The 17,816-nt window shown below is 40.0% G+C and overlaps 1 protein-coding gene across 4 annotated transcripts in view; it reads left to right on the top strand.

Annotated features, from left to right (window-relative positions):
• Positions 1 to 17,816, top strand: part of AFF3 (AF4/FMR2 family member 3) — a 552,172-nt gene that overhangs the window by 349,490 nt on the left and 184,866 nt on the right. For all 4 annotated transcript variants that reach the window (XM_045550236.1, XM_045550238.1, XM_045550237.1 and 1 more), the window contains one exon: positions 14,952 to 15,032. In XM_045550236.1, the coding sequence (XP_045406192.1) occupies positions 14,952 to 15,032 (81 nt within the window). The remainder of the gene's footprint in view (positions 1 to 14,951; positions 15,033 to 17,816) is intronic.

The following is a 17,816-nucleotide window of genomic DNA, read 5'->3' as shown; positions in this document are numbered from 1 at the left end:
ATCCTGTTTATATTTCGGCCCTAAGTTCTCTTTTTTTGCAGACCTATGAACTTTCGTGGGAAACCTTTTAATATTTTGCTTCTCCTTTTAAAGGATAGTTTAACCTCACAGTTAAAAAAAGAAGAAGAAGAAAGAACAAAAAGAAACAATAGTTTCTCCAAGGCTAACCAGCTTTCCTCCAGCCTCTGGAGTTGACTGTCAATATCTGGAGTACTTCAGGAGACATGTCCTGTTTCCTAAACAGTCATCTTGCCTTTCACATTCATCCCTAAGGCTCAGAGACATCCCTGCTGGACTAGGGCAATGCCATTATGTGATTTATAATCACCTCTCAAACTGAGAAGAAATCTTTGGGTAAAGTTAATAGTCAGAAGCCTGCATGTTCACAAGCAACTTAGCTGGGAAACATCCGAAAGGGAGAAAGATGTGTGCTTTCAGCAGGATTGGCCTAACCTTATCTCTGGTGAACCAGAAGTCCCACCAGACCGGGGACTTTCATCCTAGCCCCAGTGGCTTTCAGGGTTTGTTCTTGCCCATGCTCACTTGCCTTGTTCTGCCGCCTACCTGGATGGTAACCCCTGCACTGCCATGATGGCGCAGTAGCCTTCCATCCTCCAGCCTGCCCATCGCCCCCTGTGCTGCCCTGCTGCCCCCCGGGGTAGTCTACAGGCATAAAGGCAAAGCTTCTAAACTCTTTAGAACCCCAGACCAGCTTTTAGAAAGTTGATAGATTCTGATTTCTGGTAGCTGTCCCTTTTAAGAAAAATACCAGACACCGAAACAGCATTCTCCCTTCCCTTTGTGCACATGGCACTCTAGTGGCAAAGGGAGTTAGGGAAGCAAATTATTGTTTAATAAGCACACTTTTATTATGCCTTCTATTTGACTATGAATAATTAACCAGTTAAATATTAAATAATTAACTGAGTAAAACAGATTAAAAAACAAACTCATAAATGTCTTCTGTATTCATCCCCTCACCAGGTCCAAGCCAAAAGCTGCCAACACTAATTACAAAGGTAGTAATATAGCAATAATTACTTTTCATGGAGCACCTACTATGTGCCAGACATAGCTCAGTACTTTGTGTATTTATCACTAACCATTTAGGTAATCTTGCCAGATAGGTTATTAATACCAATTTACAGATAAAGACACTAAATAATCTGAAAAGTAATTGCCCAAGGTCGTTCTGCTGGTTTATGACAGGGCCGATATTAAACAAGGTTTCTCAGATGCTGACTCCACCATTCTACTTCTCTGTAGTTGGCACGAGGGTTTTGTTGAATGTGCATTTCCAGATGGTCTGTGGAAAGGGGTTCAGGAGTAGGTTGTAGGAAAAACATGGCCAAGAATGTAATTATCACTCTCTTCCCCTTCCGGGGTCCCCAGTCTTCCTGTCTGTCCCAAATAACACTCTTTTCCTTTAGATGTATATGAAAGAGCAATTTGATTATTGCAAACTACAGTTAGTTCAAAGATTAATTATAATCTATATGTCTATTAGGAGGGCTAATTTATGGGTATTTGTGCTACCACTAAAAGGTATCATGTGAGTCAGAAATAAAGTAACAGTGGCATAGTTCATAACATGCCTTTCTCATGAGCTGGTCAGAAATTTGGCTCACTTCTTATAAAGCTAGACTTACCATGATTTATTCTCAGAAATGACACAGAGAAGTACCAGCCCCAGATTCAGAATTTGGGAAGTCCTCTCAATGCTCCTCAAATGCTTTATTCTTTTAATTTTTCTTTGAAAAAAGCATTTTTAAAAATTTAAAATTACACCAATTACTGCTTCTCATCAGGAGCACAAGAGTTGTAAGAGTGCTGGGAACTAGCAGGTGTCTGAGTGTTGCGGCAAGAGCTCAGTGGTGAATTCGTAGTCACCAGGGTTTTACAAGAGTCATTCGGTTCGTGTAGCTGTACACTCACCAGCAAAATCAGCTTCTACAAGTCCTCAGAGCACAACAGAAATTTTACTGCTTTTAACATTTTAATACAATGCTCAGTTCTAAAAACCATCCCCAAATTAAGAAATAGGAACTAGAGTGTGTTTTAAACACAAGTAATAAAATGAACATTGAAAGCCAGGTGACTCTAAAAATATATTTTAGAAATGTGTGGATTTTATTGTTATAAAAGATTCTAAGCAAATAGGGAGAACAGATATGCACTTACCACAAAGGGACAAAAGAATAAGTCAGATCACTCCCATCTTCCTACCCCAGAAGAAAGCTAGAAAACAGCAAAACTTCACCTAGCACAAGAAATCATCAGAAAAGTCCAAAACTAATGGATCTAGCATGAAAAAAATTTTTTTTAAGGTGAGGTTGTAATACCTTGACTTTCCTCAATGTTCGTATCCTCCCTGTGGAGAGTCCGGAGTTCCCAAAGACAGCAGAAGTCAAGGAATTGAGGGGTGGGGTCTCCAGTCACACCAGGAGCACTTTTGATGATGTGGAGGAAATAAGGACAGACTGGATGGCATGTAGCCTCTGCTCTTTTATAAGCAGGAAGTTTACGAACCAAGGAGCAAGTGGGGTATGCAGGTCCGAGGTACCCCACCATTTCCAGTTTGAAGGGCACTTTTGTATGTATCAGTCGGTGAAACCTGAATTGCAGGCTGCTTCTCACACTGATTCCACTGATCTTTACCCCATTTGATACCTTGATGATTAACCTCGTTGCGGGCGGGGGGCAGTGATAAGTCCAAAAGCCCTGGCATTGCAATGAATTAAACTCATCAGCGTCCCAGTCTGAGATCCTCCCTCCAGGGGGTGTGTGAGAGACCAGAAAATACATGGACAGCTCCTGGGAATCCCCTTCTCAGACCCATTTTCATTCAAATTGGTCATATTCCTAAATTTTTAGTTTAAAGAAACAAAGACTCACTGTGATTTTTGCTAACCCTGTTTTTACAGAGTCTTATTGGTTATTTGCTTATTTGTATCTGTGCTTGAGTGGGTTACAATTTTGGCTTCTGGAATTTTAGCAGCCTAAGCTATACTGTGAAAGGTAAATTTTTTTTTTTAAAAAAAGGCACTTTTGGCTGGGCGCGGTGGCTCACGCCTGTAATCCTAGCACTCTGGGAGGCCGAGGTGGGTGGATCGCTCGAGGTCAGGAGTTCGAGACCAGCCTGAGCAAGAGCGAGACCCCGTCTCTACTAAAAATAGAAAGAAATTATCTGGACAACTAAAATATATAGAAAAAAAATTAGCTGGGCATGGTGGCACATGCCTGTAGTCCCAGCTACTCGGGAGGCTGAGGCAGGAGGATTGCTTAAGCCCAGGAGTTTGAGGTTGCTGTGAGCTAGGCTGATGCCACGGCACTCTAGCCTGGGCAACAAAGCAAGACTCTGTCTCAAAAAAAAAAAAAAAAAAGGCACTTTTCTTTTCAGCAGTTGCTATTTTTCCAAAAGCTTTCCATGAGTAGTGTTTCCATCAAAATAATTGTTATTACTATTAATGACATAAATGTACTATATTTTTTTCAAACTATAGGTTTTTCTACTACAGAGTGGTAAAATAAGGTTCTCAAATTTTTGTTGATTTAAGGCCAGTTTAGAGGCTTTGACTGTGACTTCCTTGTTTTTCTTTTCTTTTTGAGACAGAGTCTCACTCTTTCACCCTGGGTAAGTGTAGTGGCGTCATCATAGCTCACTGCAACCTCAAACTCCTCGGCTGAAGTGATCCTCCTACCTGAGCCTCCTAAGTAGCTGGGACTACAAGCACATGCCATGGATGCCCGGCTAATTTTTCTATTTTTAGAAGAGACTGGGTCTCGCTCTTGCTCAGGCTGGTCTCAAATTCCTGAGCTTAAGGGATCCTCCTGCCTGAGCCTCCCAGAGTGCTAGGATTATAGTCATGAGCCACCATGCCCGGCCAACTCCCTTGTTCTGAGCCAAAGTCTGCCCTGCCTTTAAGTCTGACCCTGAAATCCATGTTTAAAGGTAGTATCAGGGCCTTCCCACAGATCCCAGGGGTGGGTTGACAGTAGGATGTACCCTTCAGTTCCATTAGGGAATGAGTATGTTTCTCCCACTTCATCTCATGAGAAGGCAGGTGCTTAGCTTCCCAGGTGCAGACCCTCGGGTGTGTTTTCTCCTTGACCAGATTTAGAGGATATGTGGTGTCACAAAAATTACCATGTTCTCCTGTTGTGGTATTTATCTAATAAGACTGTCCTAATGTGAATAATAATGTGTCAAAGACCTGAAAAGCTGAGTGATTATTCTGATACGGAAACTGAAAATGAAATCACACTCTGATCAATTGCCACTGCCACACATAAACATCAACTTTGGTGTTTTACATTTTTATTCTCCAGTGGCAGAATTCATCTAGTGTCTTATTTAAGAAAGAATAAGTTTCTGCGGACAAAGAATTCTGGAGTTAACTGCGGTCATCTGACAGGCACATGTCTCTGTCCCAGCAACAGTCACATGGTGCTTGGTGGGACCAGTATAATTTATCGTTGCCGTCATTTTACATGCGAGAAAAGAGAATCCCAGAGTGGTTAAATGAATTCCTGTTGTTACTACCCAACCAAGTTCATTGCCCCCTGCTCAAGGGGAAGCCAGTACACTGAGACCACAGGGGTTACAGTGGAGAGTTTAATATCACACAGTGCATGCAAGGAGGTGGGAGGAATTTCTCAAATTCACCTCCCTGAGAATTTTGTGGCCAGGGTTTTTAAAGATAGTCTGGTGGGCAGAGGCTAGGGAATTGGATCTGCTGATTGGCTGGGGATGAACTGAGACGGTTGGGAAGTAGAAATTGTCTTCTTGCGCTGAGTCAGTTCCCAGGTCACAAGGCCAGTTAGATCGGTTTCTTGGGATGGGCCACTGGTCTGGTTGCGTTAGTTGGTCCACCAGAATGCAGGGTCTGGAAGACATCCCAAAGACCAGCCTTAGGTTTCACCAGGGTGATGTTATCTATGGGAGCAATGAAGAAAGCTGAGAATCTTTATGGCCATCAGCTATGTGACTGCTAAGTAATAAGCAGTTAATAGGAAAACAGGCTAGGGAACAGTGGCTGGTTATATATATTTTTTAACTATGCCTATACCTTTGCAGAGTCCAGGCCCCTACCATAGTTGCAACCTTATGGCTTCTTCTTAATTTTGTAAAGGGCGGTTTCACTATTATTTTATTGATTGTGCTTGGCCTTTGCGGAGTCACAGGAAAGTTAAAAGACATCCTTTCCCTGGAAGAGGTTATAATCTAGCAGGAATTTAAAAATTATAATCTGATGGTGGTTAACACCTAAAAACTCACAAGCACGTAATAGTTAAATAAGTGGCATAGATCATGTGTAAGTGGAGGGTAGAGGATAGAGAGCTCGATGAAGATAGCACTTCAGAGAGAGGCCAGGATGAGAAAGAATGGAGAAGGCAGTGAAGTGGAATAACAGGAAAGGAAAAGTGAAAGGATACAGGGGCAGGAAGCCCTCAGGCAGGACAGGAAGTAAATGCATCAGGCTTGGGGAACTGTATAGAGAAGTAGCGGGCAGCAACATTGCAGTGTCCATGATGGTGCCATGTGACAGAGCATCTTGAACCACTGGACCAGAGTCACTGGGTGCTATTGAGCAAAGGCGGGATGGTAACTGTCTCAGATGGACATCTCTTTGGCAGTGTCCAAGGGAAATTGTGGTGGGAAGACAGGGGAGGGAGAACAGGGGAAGTGCTTTTCTGTTCACTTGCTTTAATAGGGAAATTGAAACATCATTTGAATTTTTCTAGTTTATTTGCAAACTATATTTTGCAAATCTTCATAGTTGCACATTTTGGACTCTAAGATCTCTAATATTAGACTCCAAGCTAAAATTAATTTTGTCTCTTCTCTCCTTTAGTAACAAAGAGCTGTGCCGCTCGGTGAGTGGATGCCATAGGCCTCCTACCACTTGTACTGCAACTGACCAGTGCAGGTGACATCGGAATAAGTGGGCAGATAGTTGGAGAGAGAAGGAGGGTGTGCAAAATGAGCATGTGAACGTCTACTGATTCTTGGGGATCAGGGCCAATTGTGCTGTACAATAGACGTGAAAATGGAAACTGGCCTGTGTGCCCCATAGCCTCCTCCAAACTGGTATGTGGAGGACACAGAAGAAGTAAGACAGCTAATGAAATGCAATATTCTATACCCTTATCATTTAAACGTCTGTTCTTTCATTTTAGGAGAAAAGTGAGTGTACTTAAAGAGTCTTGGCATTTTAAGCCTATCCAAGGAATAAGAAGTCACCCTAAAATATGTCCCTTAGGTAACTAGACATCTGTGTGGAGAGATGGGACTGATGAGGCTGTGTTAAGACAGATATGTAGATTCTTAATCTCATCACTTGGAGTATCTAAAAAGCTAAGGAGCCGGGCATGGTGGCACATGCCTGCAGTCCCAGCTACTCATGACCTGAGGCAGGAAGGATCCCTTGAGTCCAGGAGTTCAAGGCCAGCATGGGCAACATAGCCCCTGTCTCTTAAAAAAAAAAAAAAAAGTGGCTAAGGAACTTAAACTCAAAACTGAGGGCCTCTCAGGGCTGGGGAAACCTTGTTCCTGAGTGGCAAGAAAATCAAAAAGGAAGGAAAGCAGAGAGATCAAAGAAGGGGCAGGGAAGGTAGCTAGCTAGACTTCGGAGTGAGTGGCTTTAAACATTATATTTCTCTTCCTGTCTTACATGTGGTCCAGGAGATGATTAAAGGGTAGGCAGCTGGGGTAGATGGAAGCAAAGCAGTGATGAAGGGGTGGTTGATGGGGGGAGGCCAGGAGCAGGTGGGGGTGGCCACGGTGGATACAGTGGCAGGGTTCAGTGTCCTCACAATGAAATAGTCTTTCTCTACAAAGAAAACAAGGTGAGGCAGCTAAGTGAAATTCTAGCAGGAATGATAAATTACCTTTGCTTACATTTTAAATCATTACCAGAAAGAAGGTACAAATGAATTACTTCTTATCAGATCTTATTATCCCACTGACTGCTATTATTTTGTCAGAGACCTGTTCCTATGAGGAAACTTAGAGACATTTTCTCCAATATAAAGTACAGATCATACTTAAGAATCATAGTAATCTCTTTAACTTTATGTTTTAGTAATATGTAGTTTGTATTAATAATTACTAGCTTAATTACAGGCTACACTTGCATGATGCTTATTCTGTTGTAAAAAAACACTTTCCCGTATATTCTCTCATCTCAGACTCCCAGCAACTAAAACTCAGAGAGAAATTATTAATATATTTCTCATTTTAGAGACAATTCAGAAACTCAGCTTGATATTAATCAGTGCTGTCTTTTATTGAATGCTTAAATATGAAAGGAACTATGCTATTTTCTTAATATATATTATCTTATTTAATCTTCGTAACTAAACCATGGGATAGTTAACATCCCCATTTCCTCTGGCTCTAAGATTGTGATCCCCAACCTCCAGGAGGAGGACCAGTATTGGTCCATGGTCTGTTAGGAACCGGGCCGCACAGCAGGAAGTGAGCGGCTGGTGAGAGAGTGAAGCTTTGTCTGTATTTATAGCCGCTCCCCGTTGCTTGCATCATTGCCAGAACTCCGCCTCCTGTCAGATCAGTCACTATCTCCCACCACCCCCAGATGGGACCACCTAGTTGCAGGGAGACAAGCTCAGGGCTCCCACTGATTCTGCATTATAGTAAGTTGCATAATTATCTCCTTATATATTACAATGTACTAATAGAAATAAAGTGCACAATAAATGTAATGTGCTTGAATCATCCTGAAACCAACCATTCCCTGTCCCCCAGGTCCGTGGAAAAATTATCTTCCGTGAAACCAGTCCCTGGTGCCAAAAAGATTGGGTACCACTGTTCTAAGACACCACAAGCTGAGATCTGATTGATTCTAAAGTCTACAGCTTGACATCACTGCAATTTACTGAGCATGTGACTTACCTAAGCTCACTGAGCTAGTAAGTCACAAAAAAGGAAATAGTCTATTTGCCCTTAATTTTCTCATACGATCCTAGTGGGGAATTTTAACATAATAAATAATCTTATAAAGCCATTGCACATTATAAATAACATTTTTTTGGTTTATAGATGTGCCTTTGGCCTTTTTATTTTTTTAATTTTTTAGTTTTTTATTTCAGCATATGACGGCAGTATAAGTGTTTAGATTACATATATTGCCTTTGCCCCATCCAGGTCAGATTTAATACAGTGGGCTGCAGCTCTGTCCAGGATAATACAAGAGGTGCTAGATCACCATTGGGTTTTTTTGGCTGAGTAGAACTCCATGGTATACATATACCACACTTTATTAATCCACTCATGTCTTGATGGGCACTTGAGTTGTTTCTACATCTTTGCAATTGTGAATTGTGCTGCTATAAACATTCTAGTGCAGATGTCTTCTTTAGAGAATGTCTTTTTTTCCTTTGGGTAGATGCTGGATCAAATGGTAGTTCTACTTGTAGCTCTTTGAGGTATCTCCATATTGCTTTCCACAGAGGTTGTACTACTTTTCAGTCCCACCAGCAGTGTATGAGTGTTCCTATCTTTCTGCATCCACACCAGCATTTATTGTTTTGGGACTTTTTGTTAAAAGCCATTCTCAATGGAGTTAAATGATATCTCATTGTGGTTTTGATTTGCATTTACCTGATAATTAGAGATGTTGAGCATTTTTTCATATGTTTGTTGGCCATTAGTTTTTCTTCTTTTGAAAATTTGTGTCCATGTCCTTTGCCCATTTTTTTAATGGGGTTATCTGATTTTTTTCTTGCTGATTTTTCAGAGTTCTGTATAAATTCTAGTTATCAGCCCTTTATCATATGTGTAACATGTGAATATTTTCTCCCATTCTATAGGTTGTCTGGTTGCTCTCGTGATAGTTTCCTTGGCTATGCAGAAGCTTTTTGTTTTATATGTAGTTTATATATTTTGTATTTGCATTGCATTACAAATGAATCAAAATAGTACATACAAATAATTCTTATGTTTTTTGGAAATTCTTATAGATCTGAATAATTTAAGCATCTGTATTTTCTTTATTATTACTTTGTGTAGTTAGTAGGATTCATTAGATAGAAAAATCATGTGGAAATGCTTAGCTATAATTAAAGCAACATTAGCAAACAAGTTTGCATTGAAATGTGTGTGTTCATTTCAGTTCAACAATTTTATATTGAGTGCTGAGTATGTAAGATGCTCCAGTCTACAAATATAAGTAGATAATATCCCTCTCAGAAGAAATTTATAGTCCTCCTTTAGGTGATTATGTTCCATAAATACAAATGCTCTTGAAAGGGATTATTAGGATTTCTATTTGGGGATTATGTTTAGTAAAACTGAATGCTCTTAAAAGAGATTATTAGGATTTCTAAGTATTATTTTTATTCTACATTGGGGGAAGAGCATCAGAAGAGGGAGAAATGGTTGGGTGTAGATTGAGGAATGTACTCATAAAACTACCACACAAAACAGAATGTGTGCGTTACTATGAGAGAGAGAAAATAAGTACTTTGGAGGAGCATGAGAATGGAACAATCATATTATATTGGAAAAGAAGAAGAGTCAGCAAAGGTCTCAAGACAAAAATGGTGTTTGAGATGATCTTTAATGGATGGAGAGAGATCCAGAAGCATATGGGGGTCAGGCACTCACACACCAAGAGTATAGTGTAAGGAAAAGGAAGGACTGGTTTTCCTTGGAGGTAGCGTATTTGCAGAGCAATAAAAAGGCATGAGTCTGGAAACTGAGACCTTATTGTAGAAGGTCTTGAGGGCTAGGGTGAGGTCTTGGAAGGCAAATGCAATAGAGTGAAAAACAAATCCTAGACTGGGAGTGAAGAGATATATGGCCAAACTTCAGCTGTGGCATTTATGAACCAAGGGACCTTGGACAAATCAGTTAATCTTCTTGAGCTTTAACTTCCTCACCTCTAATACAGATATAATCATTGGTATTTTAAAGGTTGAGCATAAGTGAGAAAATTTGTGTGAAAGTATTCTGAAGACTGGAAAGCACCACAGGAGACATCATCATCTTCATCGTCATTGCTTTATGTATGTGATGATGGCATATGAAGATTTTTGGAGCAGTGAAGTTTTTCAGGTAGATCTGCAGTTTAGGAAAACTCAGTTGGCAACAGTATAGAGAATGGACTGATAACAGAAAAAAGAGAACCAGTTGGGAAGCTATTAAAGTAACCCAAGTTAAAGATAATGAAGGTGTGATTAGGATGGTAGTTCAGGTTATGGAAAGGAAGGAAAGCTAGAGACATTGCAGAGATACTGTTCAATTCAGCATTTATGCAGAAATGAAGTGAAGACCCACTGTGCTCCAGGCTCCGGATTAGGTGCTGGGGCCACCAGACAAAGTTTGCAGTCTTGGCCCTTGAGGGCTCATCATAGGCTAGGGGGAGGCACAAATGTATAAACAGGTAACTACAGCAGAGGGACAAGTGTTCTAATAGAAATATGTGTATGGAACATGTGGCATAATAGAAGGTCAAATCAACAGTGGCTTGATTTGGCCAAAGAAGGCTTCGTAGAAAAGGAGGAAATAGAAATGGGTGTTGCTAGATGAGTGAACAGCCCAGCAAACAACAGGGATGCATGGTGTATTCAGGGTTCTCGGCTTGTGACAGCAGTGAGGCAGGAGTTAGTCCATGGCTAGAACACAGAAGGTCCTGGGTCCACCTAGAGGCAGCCCAGGACATGGTAAGTCCAGCTGTGGGGTGAACTTTAGCAAATCAGTTAACCTCTTAATGACTTGGTTTCCTCACCTATAAAATGAGGAAATGATAAATACTACCTCATAGGGTTGTTATGAGAATTACATTGAATAAATCATGTAAAACATTTAAAACCACGTATGATATACTTTAAGTGCTTAATAAATGCGAGTTACTGTTATTACTAGGGAGAGGGAGTAAAAAAGACAGAGTCTAGGATGACTCCAAGTATTCTGATTTGCAGACAATAGATGTCAGTGCCGTTAACAAGGGTATAAAACACAAGAAGAGAAGTTTGTGGGGAGTAGAAGTTCAGTTTTAAACATGGTGAGTTTGAATTGACCATCGAACCCCAGGTTGAGAGGTTCAGGAGACATCTAGAGCAGGCAGTTAAGAGCTGGATATACTTTGGAGCATCACGAGCATATTAGATGGTTTGTAAAGTCACAGTAATGGAGTCACCCAGGGAAAGGACAGGTAGCGAGAGGAAGGCTGAACACAAGGTATTCAAGGAACAGTGAGAGAAAAGAAGGTTCAACAAAAAAGAAAAGAAAGAGGAAGAAAGCTTAGAAAGTAGAGGTGAGCCAGGAAAACATCGTTGTGGGAGCTGGGGGAGAAGAGAGTTTGGGGAAGAAATGAAAGCATTCAAGAAAATCCAATGATCTAGACAGTTAGAAGGACTTATGTAATAGCTGGTTCTGTTTAAAAGTGGATGACAAAGTCTTGGCGATGTAAAGGTGGGTTGTGAGTTCACAGGTAGGCATTTCATTATTCTTAAACTACACACAAACACATACACAGAGGAACAGACAGGTGGAGGGCACAGGCAAGGATTGGCCTCTTCTAGTCAGATCAGAGGAAAGGAAGGGAGTTGGGCATGAGCCCACAGATTTGTCCTTGGGGAACATTTAAACTTCAGAGCCTTTGTTTTTTAGATGACATAGGAGGCCAGGCCACCTGTTGTGAGAGAGGGAACCAAAGCAAGGCTCAAGGAGAGTCACAAAATGTGGGAATAACACCTGAGGAGTAAACACAAGCCTTGCCAGAGCCACATGGAGGGCCCACGAGTAGGGAAGTCATTGTTCTACTTCTGTTTCGGCACCACTGTGCACAGTTGCCTTTTCCTAAGCAGCCCACGTGTAGGATCAGAGAAGCAAAAATGAGGGCTTGAACCGAAATTGGAGATTTTATTACTTAGAGAAGTAGGCTATGAGTAAAAAAACAAGATAAAAATAATAATTTAAAACATTGGAGATCTTAGGGGGATTTGTATGAACCTAAGAGTGATCCTCACCTTGTGGGAGGGTCTAGGATAAGCCAGCTGAGATGTCTGTTTGGTGGTTAGTACTGTGTGTTGGGTTTCAAGAGCAATTTATTTAATGTGCCATTTTTTAGCTGAGGAAAGATAGGGCTTGGAGAGCCCGTGGAATGAGTGGGCTAAGAGTAGACTGGGAAAAGCCAAGATGCTAATTCTTCAAAACTAAAGTCCAAAGGTCAGGGTTAAATTCAGAGTTTTAAAGTCAAAAATTTGAGGTAGAGCAGAGATGGATGCAGAAAAAGAATAGGCCAAAAGAGTAAAGTGGGGTGCTTGGGGCAGCCACAAGATTGCCCTACTGCCCTTAAAAGCCAACAGGAGGGTATTGTAAAGGCTGGCGGGGCAAGAGGGGACTTTGGAGGGAGCCATTAGGCTGGTTTAAAGGGGTGGGAAGGGCAGAGAGAAAAATGCAGCTCATCTTTAGTTAGGTAAGGAAAGGACCTGAGGAGTCCAAAACCATATGGCCAAAGCCTCAAAGGAGAAGGGTATTTGCATGAGGACAGCAAACTAAGAGGGTATGGCATCTGCCTTCTGTGTAGATGATTTTTGAGGTTGGGTGGATGGTGGATGGATGAGTTGGAGGGAAGGAAAGAAGGAAGAAAGAAATGGAAAGATTACATCATAACGGGGATTCAGGAAGAAAGATTGATGGTGGTCACAGAGCTGAAACCCTAACTTTCAAATTTGCTAGATACTGGACTGAGCACCCCATGTATGTAAGGCAGTCACAGTGCTGCCCACAGTGCATCTTCAGGGAAGGAGTGGGTGCTCAGGGATGGACCCTGATTAAGATACAAAGATCAGGAAGGCAGTTTTTACCCTTAAGGGTCACAGCTTAGTGATGTCTTAAAGTTTGTCTGCTCTTTCACTCTTGGATAAACTGTACATTAAACAAATTTTAACCTTAAAGTATCAGTTATAAGAAGCTGTTGGTCTAGGAAGTATTCTTTTGAAAGTATTGTTATTTATGTTTTATGGACTTTTAATTTATTCCTGACTAGCTGTGGGACACACAGAAATAGTAGTTCGTCTTTTCTGGGGTTTTGGTAGCAGTCAGACACAAAATGCACATATACAAGGCATTCTGGTATACAGATGGAATCTGTATGCAAAGTTAACATGGACATATGGGGGTTGTATGTGCAAGTCTGATGTTTAATCATGAGTAATTAGTTTGTACTTAGCAATTTTGGGCCCCTAAGGATCATACAGGCTAAATTGTTTAAGCCAAATAGTGATTGCAAAGGAAGCTATCAAGTGGCTGATTAGCAGGGGGACGGACTCAGGGACATATCAGACTGTCCACAGAAGAAAAGAATAATTGGTTCCATGGTTTGTAATCGATAACTAACTCCTCTGTAAAAGATTTGAGACCAATTACAAAACACATATATCCTAGAGAGTAATTTAAATGAAAGAGAAAAATCAGAAACCCTATAGAGGAAAGATGGCTACATGGGAGAGCCAAGTTGTAGAAAGGATAGGGTTAGGAAACTGATGAAAACCTACTTGTGTCTTCATAGTTTTCTTAATCGGGTAGCAAAAGTCTGGGTAAGATCTGACCAGACAAGGTGGCCTAACTCTGAAAATGATGACCAGTTTCTTGATTCAACAAAGACAGAGACCACTCTGAATGTAAATTTGACAATCCTGATTAACAACCTCCTCAAAAGGGTCACCAAAGCACTGGCAGATACTCGGGGAGCAAGAAGTAGAAAGAGACAAGGGACGTAAAGGGTTGCTGGATCCCACGTTGCTTTCTGGAGGGAACCTTGGTAACAGCTGAATGGAGAAGGGATACTTGAAATGCACGTGTGCTGGACCCACCTACCACCTGTGGCAGGTGTCCTGATGGGGGAGAGATGATGTGGGTTAGTAAATCCTCCCAGGGTGGCTTTGAACCCACTCGCCGCCTCCCCCTGCTCCCTGTGTGTGTTCTGCACCATCTAAGTAAGGTGCTGAGGAGGAGAGTGACCCAAGGAAAGAAGGCACAGGATTATTCTCCAGAAACCTAAAAGAATCCCTTTTCAACACCCACCCACCTACTAAAGGGAGGTTAGGAAATGTCCTCACCTAAAGAGAGAGAATTCTCATTTTTCTTAAAATAGATCATCTGCTGCTTTTGTGTTTGCTTAGGTTTGGAAGTGCAAGCAAACCAAGAAATGGGGTTCAGAACCGATTTGTAAACTCCAAGTTGGCATCTTGGTAATCAGATATCAATTTAATTCCATAATCATTTATCGATTGCAACTGTCTTCCAGGAAATGAAACTGAGGGAGAATACTGGAAGTGAATAAAACAACCCCTCCCTCCCTCTCACAGCTCATGTCAAAAAGCATATGACAGATTATTTCAAGTTAAGCTCACACTGTGTTCTTAATACTGTGTTATAAAAATGACACCCTTTTCTCTTTATTTTATACAAGTGATTTTTTTTTTCCACTGCTCCATGAATGCAATTTTTACGAAGACCAAAGTGATGTGTGGAGCTTCTTAGGAACTCATAGTTTAATAGTATAAATGACTCCTCTAATAAAGATCCCTAAAAGGACTTTGTGCATTCCTTCAGAGACATCCTGGGAATTTTGTGGGATCAAGTCTCAGACCCCTCTGTACTGCATTTTCCATAGAACTTTTACTAATGAGTTATCCTTGTACTCAGGGACTTAAATGAAGTGAAAATAGGACAGCCTTGCTGTCCCTTTTAAGGTATAAAGGGAGCATGGGGATAGCCATGGAGTCAAGAATTGGTAAAAGTAGGAAAAGAAATCATAAAAATGGGTTTCATATCCTTTTTAAAAAAATTCTTCCATCCGTTACTCATTCCTTAGCCCTTTCGTGCCTTATCGAGACATGCTTGCATAGCTGCTTTACGTGCCACTAATTTCGGACATACCCCGTATCACAATATTGTTTGTTTTTATCCCCTCCTTTAGGAGATGACCTGGCTTCCACCACTGTCTGCTATTCAAGCACCTGGCAAAGTGGAACCAAGCAAATTTCCATTTCCAAACAAGGTGAGATCTTGCGTTACTAAGGAGGAATATGCTTTATTCACATAGACATTGGCAGTGGATAGTGAGTTTACTCTTGATTGTCTTTTCCTCTGTAAATATTCCTGCCAGAGGCAAATGAAGCTGATCCTTAACAGTTTGCAAGCACATACGTATTTATTCATCAGAGGGGAACAATCAAGCTTGCAGCCGTACTTACCTGCACTTCCATACTCTCTGCAAAATGTGATGCTTATTATAATTGTCATCTTATCTAGAAACATTTGTGAAGTTGAAATGAATCTTGCAATCATTTTATACATTCAATGTGATTGTATGTCCTGTTTTTTTCCTGAAAAGCTGTTATTAAATTAATGATATATCTTAAAATCAATGTCTTAGAATAGAAGACATGTGCTATATAACTTCCCTGAGTGCCTTTTTAAAGCTTAAAATATTTTCTAGGACTTTAAAAAAAGATTTCTATATTGTCTAAGAAAAAGCACACAAAAACTCAGCCACAAAATATATTTAAGTTATTGCATACTTGAGCCTTATAGGCTTTCTTTGATTTTTTTTAACTGTACCACTGACATCTAACTATATACTCATTATAAAAGATCAAATTATACAAATGGCAAGAGAGCAAAATGTGAAAGTCTCTACCATCTCCAGCCAGATTCCATTTCCCTACCCAGAGATTACTATCCATAGTTTAGTATGTACCAATTCAGTCATTTTTCCCTGTGCCTTATAGGTACATATGTGCATGTGCAGTTTTTTTTAAACTGTTAAATTATATAGTACTAAAGCATTTTTTTCCAAGAGTTAATTTTTTCCAGATACCCACAATATATAAATAGCATCGCTAAATACAAATATCACACCTTTCTAAAGTGAATTATTGACATATTGTTCATTACTATTATCACAGAGGTAAATTCCATTCTAAAAGTTGATTTTTATTTCCCTTAACAATATGTATTTGGAGATCTTTGCAAGACAACATGTAGGGGTTTTCTTCATTCTTCTAAACAGCAGCAAAATATTTTATAGTATGAATTTGCTGTAATTTATTTAGTCAAGCTGCTTTCGATGGATATTGAGATTGTTTATGGCTTGTTATTATAAACACTGTTACAACAAACACTTTTTTATTTCAAAATATTAAGGGTGTACAAATGGTTTTGTTACATGAATAGCTTTTGTAATGCTTGAGTCCGGGCTATAAGTGTGCCATCACTCAGTTAGTGTTCATTGTACCCATTTGGTAGGTTTTTGCCCCTCCCCTTCTCTCCTTGCCCCCTGCTTGATTTCCAGTGACTTTTACTTCCCTCTGTGCACATGTGTGTCCCTCGGTTATTTCCAAATTTATTAGAGAGTACATGTGGTGTCTGTTTTTCCATTCTTGAGATACTTCCCTTAGGAGTATCTCCTAAGATACTCCAGATTGAATGCCCTCTCCAGATTGCTGCAAAGGGCATTAATTCATCCTTTTTATGGCTGAGTAGTACTCCATGGTATACGTACACCACATTTTGTTAATCCTCTCATGAACTGATAGGCACTTGGGCTAATTCCACATCTTTGTAATTGTGAATTGTGCTGTAATAAACATTCAAGTTCAGATGCCTTTTTGATAAAATGACTTCTTTTCCTTTGAGTATATACCCAGTAGTGGGATTTTTAGATCAAATGGTAGGTCTATTTTCAGTTCTTTGAGAAATCTCCATACTGTTTTCCATAAAGGTTGTACTAATTTGCAGTCCCAGCAACAGTGTGTAAGTGTTCCTTTCTCTCTGCATCCATACCATCATCTATTGATTTTGGACTTTTTAATGAAAGCCATTCTAACAGGTGTAAGATGATATCTCATTGTCGTTTTAATTTGCGTTTCCCTGATGATTAGTGACATTGAGCATTTTTTCATGTGTTTGTTGGCCGTTTGTCTATCTTGTTTTAAAAAGCTTCTGTTCATGTCTCTTGCCCGCTTTTTAATGGGGTTGTTTGTTTTTTTCTTGCTAATTTGTTTGAGTTCTTTATAGATTCTGGATATTAGCCTTTTATCAGATATATAGTTTACAAATATTTTCTCCCATTTTGTAGGCTGTCTGTTTGCTCTGTAGATTATTTCCTTAGCCATACAGAAGCTTTTTAATTTAACCAACTCCCATTTATTTATTTTTGTTATTGCTGTGATTGCCTTTGGGGTCTTGGTCATAAATTCTTTGCCTAGGCCAATAACTAGAGTTTTTCCTACATATTCTTCTAGAAATCTTATGGTTTCATGCCTTATATTAAAGTCTTTTATCCACCTTGAATTAATTTTTGTGAGTGATGAAAGATAGGGGTCCTGTTTCATTTTTCTGCATGTGACTATCCAATTGTCCCAGTACCATTTATTGAATAGGAGTTCTTTTCCCCAGTATATGTCGTTGCCTGCTTTGTCAAAGATTAGTTGGTTGTATGTAGATAGTTTTATATCTGGGTTTTCTGTCCTGTTCCATTGGTCTGTGCAAATACCATACTGTTTTTGGTTACCATAGCCTTGTTAGTATAGTTTGAAGTCTGGTAATAGAATGCCTCCAGAGTTTTTCTTTTTGCTTAAGATTGCTTTGGCTATTCAGGCTCTTTTCTGGCTCCAAACAAAGCACAGAATTATTTTTTCTAGATCTGTGAAATATGACATTGGTATTTTGTTGGGGATTACATTGAATCTGTAAATCACTTTGAGCAGTATGGACATGTGAACAATGTTGATTTTACCGAACCATGAATATATGTTTTCCCATTTGTTTGTGTCACCTG

This window comes from Lemur catta, chromosome 4, assembly GCF_020740605.2.
Source record: "Lemur catta isolate mLemCat1 chromosome 4, mLemCat1.pri, whole genome shotgun sequence".
In the NCBI taxonomy this organism is placed as follows: Eukaryota; Metazoa; Chordata; class Mammalia; order Primates; family Lemuridae; genus Lemur; species Lemur catta.
This window is presented reverse-complemented; position numbering and strand designations above follow the sequence as displayed.